General features: G+C 15.2%; 1 protein-coding gene across 1 annotated transcript, besides 7 other annotated features; it reads left to right on the top strand.

The window, feature by feature from the left end:
- Positions 1 to 35: 35 nt before the first annotated feature.
- Positions 36 to 190: a microsatellite.
- A 40-nt stretch (positions 191 to 230) lies between these two features.
- Positions 231 to 413: a microsatellite.
- A 6-nt stretch (positions 414 to 419) lies between these two features.
- Positions 420 to 449: a sequence feature (AT_rich).
- Positions 450 to 464: 15 nt separating this feature from the next.
- Positions 465 to 639: a microsatellite.
- A 74-nt stretch (positions 640 to 713) lies between these two features.
- Positions 714 to 782: a sequence feature (AT_rich).
- A 128-nt stretch (positions 783 to 910) lies between these two features.
- Positions 911 to 1,279, top strand: EDI_268150 (uncharacterized protein; the record flags this gene model as incomplete). The annotated part of the gene is made up of 1 exon (XM_001738656.1): positions 911 to 1,279. One exon carries the CDS (start codon positions 911 to 913, stop codon positions 1,277 to 1,279), a length of 369 nt encoding a protein of 122 aa, XP_001738708.1.
- Positions 960 to 1,123: a microsatellite.
- A 20-nt stretch (positions 1,280 to 1,299) lies between the features above and the next one.
- Positions 1,300 to 1,434: a microsatellite.
- Positions 1,435 to 1,523: the final 89 nt, after the last annotated feature.

The raw sequence follows: 1,523 nt of genomic DNA, 5'->3' as shown, positions 1-1,523 counted from the left end.
ATAAATTGAATATATTTTTTATTAAACAATCGAATAAATAAAATAAATAAAAAATATAAATAATAACAGAATAAGAATAAAAGAAATATATATAATAAATAAAAATAATAAAAAATAGATAGAAAAAGAAAAAAAATAAAATATAATAAACATAAAATAATAAAAGAATAATAAGAAAAGATAAAATAAATAATAAATAATAAATTCATATGATATATATAGAAGATATAAAAATTAAATAAATAATAATAAATAATAAAGAAATAATAAGAGAAAAGAAATGATATAATAATAAATAAAATATATAAATAAAATAATAAATAAAATCAATATAATATAAATAAAATAATAATAAATATAAAGAGAAAATAGATATAAAATATAAAAATATAATCAAAATGAAAATAAGATAAGAAATGTATTAATATATAATAAATTATATATAAATAGAAGTGTATTAATATATAAAATAAAATATAAATAATAATAATATAAAACTAATAAAATAAGATAAATATAAAATATATAGATAAAATGATGATATATATAATATAATAATAAATATAAGTATAATAATAAAATACATAAATATATAAAAATGAAATACATAAATAAAATAATAAAAACATAATAATAAAAATATATACTTACATTGAATCAAATATCATTTATGAATTATTTATAATTCAGAACAATTTATCATAAAATGATACAAAATATAAAGAAATATAAATGAATATAGAATGATATTTAATTTACATTTTTATTTTTTATTTTTTTTAGGAGCAAAATAATAAAAACTATTATTTTATTGATTCAAATTATTTTGCCCCTTTTTCTTTTTGGTGTGTTTTTTTATTTAGATGCATTATTTCTTTGGTTGTTTTGGTTCACTATTTAATCCATAACAATGATAACTTTTCTCTTCTTTTCTTCTAATTCTGATGGTCCATTTGTTGCTTCTTCTACTCTTCTTCCATTTCTTTTATTTCTATTTCACGTTCTACTTCTATTTCTTTTTTCTCTCATATCTTTCTATTATCTCTTCTCTTCTTCTATATCTCTTTCTTGTTCTTGTATTATTTCTTCTTTTCTTCATTTTCCATACGTATTTCTTCTTCTTTCTTACATAACTTCTCTTTCTTTATCTTTTCTATCTCTTCAAATCTATTCATCCATTCTTGTATTATTTTCTTATTTTCTTTTTCTTATGTCTTTTCTTGTAATATCTTTTATTTCTATGTCTTTTATATTGTTTATTCTCATAATAATATTTTAAACATTTTACTTGAATTATGGTATTTGTGTTATAATAATTACTTTTCATTTTATTATAAATGTGATTAATTGATAATGTACTATGGTATTTATAAATATGATAATTATTATTAAAGTGATTATGACTATTATTTTGTTGATACTGATTATCGTTATATCCTTGATAATATCTTCTAAATCTATTTGTTTTTATATAATTATTTCTATCTGATTTTCATGGTATTCTTGTGATGTAGAAATAGATC

The sequence above is a fragment of the Entamoeba dispar genome, genomic scaffold, assembly GCF_000209125.1.
Source record: "Entamoeba dispar SAW760 scf_1105229461609 genomic scaffold, whole genome shotgun sequence".
Classification (NCBI taxonomy): domain Eukaryota; phylum Evosea; order Mastigamoebida; family Endamoebidae; genus Entamoeba; species Entamoeba dispar.
Note: the sequence above shows the minus strand (reverse complement) of the source record. Positions and strands in the feature narration are given on the sequence as shown.